Source organism: Nicotiana tabacum, chromosome 18 (assembly GCF_000715075.1).
Source record: "Nicotiana tabacum cultivar K326 chromosome 18, ASM71507v2, whole genome shotgun sequence".
Taxonomy (NCBI): domain Eukaryota; kingdom Viridiplantae; phylum Streptophyta; class Magnoliopsida; order Solanales; family Solanaceae; genus Nicotiana; species Nicotiana tabacum.
Genome location: NC_134097.1, coordinates 156511907 through 156514273, shown reverse-complemented (window position 1 = coordinate 156514273; position 2367 = coordinate 156511907). Strand labels below are relative to the sequence as shown.

Sequence of the window (2367 nt, the reverse complement as noted above, 5' to 3'; positions counted from 1 at the left end):
ACCTGATATCAATAATAATATACCTAGTTAATCTCACACGTGAGGTCCAGAAAAAGAAGTGTGTAGTCGAATCTTATTCTTACCTTGTGTAGATAGAAAGACTTCAGTAGACCCTCGACAGACTTGATATAAACAAATATATTAATTATCGTAGATCAAATTAACCCTATGATGGTTAAAGATTGCTTATAGCTGATTAGGTAGGAGTGTCCCAAGTTCTTCATTTATATTCAAGATAGACCTCCTATATTTTTTTTAAAAGTTTCTTTTCCCTTCCCTTCAATAGGGAGACTAACTTTATCAACTAACTTCATCTCATAATAACTTGCCGAAGAGCTTACGATATCTTCAATAAAACAATGAAAAATCTGACAACTTAGAATTTCCAACAAGAAAACATAACATCTATATATACTTTTGCAAATTTTCCTACTAGTATATATGGTGGAAACAAAGGATTTTCTAGCACAAAGATATATGATCTTTATATAAACCCTTCATTTTCCTCCTCTATACGATCTTACAATCGTTTATATTTCCTCTTCTCCAGTTCTTACAGTATTCATCAAGATAGTCTTGCTCGCTCCTGAATTCTGCGACGAGCTAGTTTAGTTACTACCTTCAGATCAAATCGAATTCTTTAAAATAGATTCATTCAATAACTTTCACAACAACAGAAATTTGATCGATCTTCTACGCGCCGTGAATTAAAAGATGGCAAAGCTGGTGGGGCATGTAGCAACAGGTCTTGGTTTCTTTTTAATAGGTATTTGGCACTTATTCAACCATATCAAACTACATACTTTGCACCCAAATGGTTACACTTCTTTTCTATGGTTCCCAACTCCAAAAATAAGGCATTTAGAACTTTTCTTGATTATGGTTTTCACCTTAATTTTCTTATTAAGGGAACTCTTTAGTGGCCACCACCTTCTAAATTCAGATGGAAGCCTTCCTTCTAACCATCTCCACTATCTTGAACATTCATGTATTTCCTTATCTTTATTTATTTATTCATTTTTCTCCTTAATAATTGACAAAATTACCCCTACACCCTCATCCCAAAATGGGATCACAAATTTTCTTGCATCTATTGCTTTTGGTCAAGAACTTCTTCTTTTTCATCTTCACTCAACTGACCATAATGGTGTTGAAGGACAATACCATTGGCTTTTACAAATAGCCATTTTTGTGTCTTTAGCCACTACACTTTTGGCCATTCCTTTTCCTAATAATTTCTTGAACAATTTTGTGAGATCTTATAGCATTATGTTTCAAGGAATTTGGCTTATGGTCATTGGTCTCATGCTTTGGACACCAAAATTTATACCTAAAGATTGTTATATAAAGTTAGAAGAAGGATATCAAGTTGTTAGATGTCATGACCATAAATCTCTTGAAAGAGCAAAAGCATTAGTAAATATAGAATTTAGTTGGTATATAATTGGAACCACTGCTTTTGTAGTCTCTTTTTACTTGGTTATTATCAAGATTTTCACAAAAAAAGTTGAGTACCAGTCATTAAAAAATAATTATGAGGACCAAGAAGAGGATTTAGAGGATGTTGAAATTCAGAAGAGAAATGATGGTGAACTGAAGAAGTTCGTTGAAATGGGAAAAATAATATGCAAGAAGTGAGGAGTTATTAATTATAAAAGCAAAACATGGGAGTGTACAAAAAGGGAAAAATTTGTTTGGTGGCCGTTGTATATATTTGTTTTTATTATGTCTGGAAAATAGGATACTTGTTTACTGGGAGGGGAAAAAGAAAAAGAAAGTAGGAACTGGTTCAAAATATGATTGTATTGCTGGTTTTTAATTAGGGAGAGGGAGACATAAATTATGTATGTATACATATGTATATATACGATATATTTATTCTTTTAGTTTCGGCTGATTTTCTATTTTTTCTTTTTCTTTGAACTCTGTGTCTCAACTAATTCAAATTCGCATAGTATAATGCACAGTCAAGAATCGGAGAAGCGCTCCCTTCAAAAAAATTTCTTTCTTTCCCGGGATTTGAATCGAAGATCGCTAATTAACAATGGAGGGATCCCATCCATCTATCCACATCCCGTGAAGGTTTGGAAGCTACAGCGAAATCCTTGCCTTAGAAGTGATAACTGATGATTGAGAAAGGAACATTGTCGTGATATTTTTAGTTTAATTGGTAGGGTGAACGACTATTTGGGTTAATTCTTGGAAATCTATTTCGCATGCATAAAACTGGAAATGAAAAAGAGAAGCTAAAAAGTTAGAATAACTACACAATTAACTGAAAAATTGAGGGTAATATGAAGGGAAAGTCGTAAAGATTTGTTACAGCGTAGTAGAAGAAGTTATGAAGAGTGTATAAGAAATTTATGA

At 32.9% G+C, this 2367-nt stretch overlaps 1 protein-coding gene across 1 annotated transcript; it reads left to right on the top strand.

Moving 5' to 3' along the window:
* The first annotated feature begins 291 nt into the window (after positions 1-291).
* Positions 292-1886, top strand: LOC107775176 (uncharacterized). The gene has a single exon (XM_016594873.2). It carries the CDS (start codon positions 715-717, stop codon positions 1636-1638), a length of 924 nt encoding a protein of 307 aa, XP_016450359.1. The 5' UTR covers positions 292-714; the 3' UTR covers positions 1639-1886.
* Positions 1887-2367: the final 481 nt, after the last annotated feature.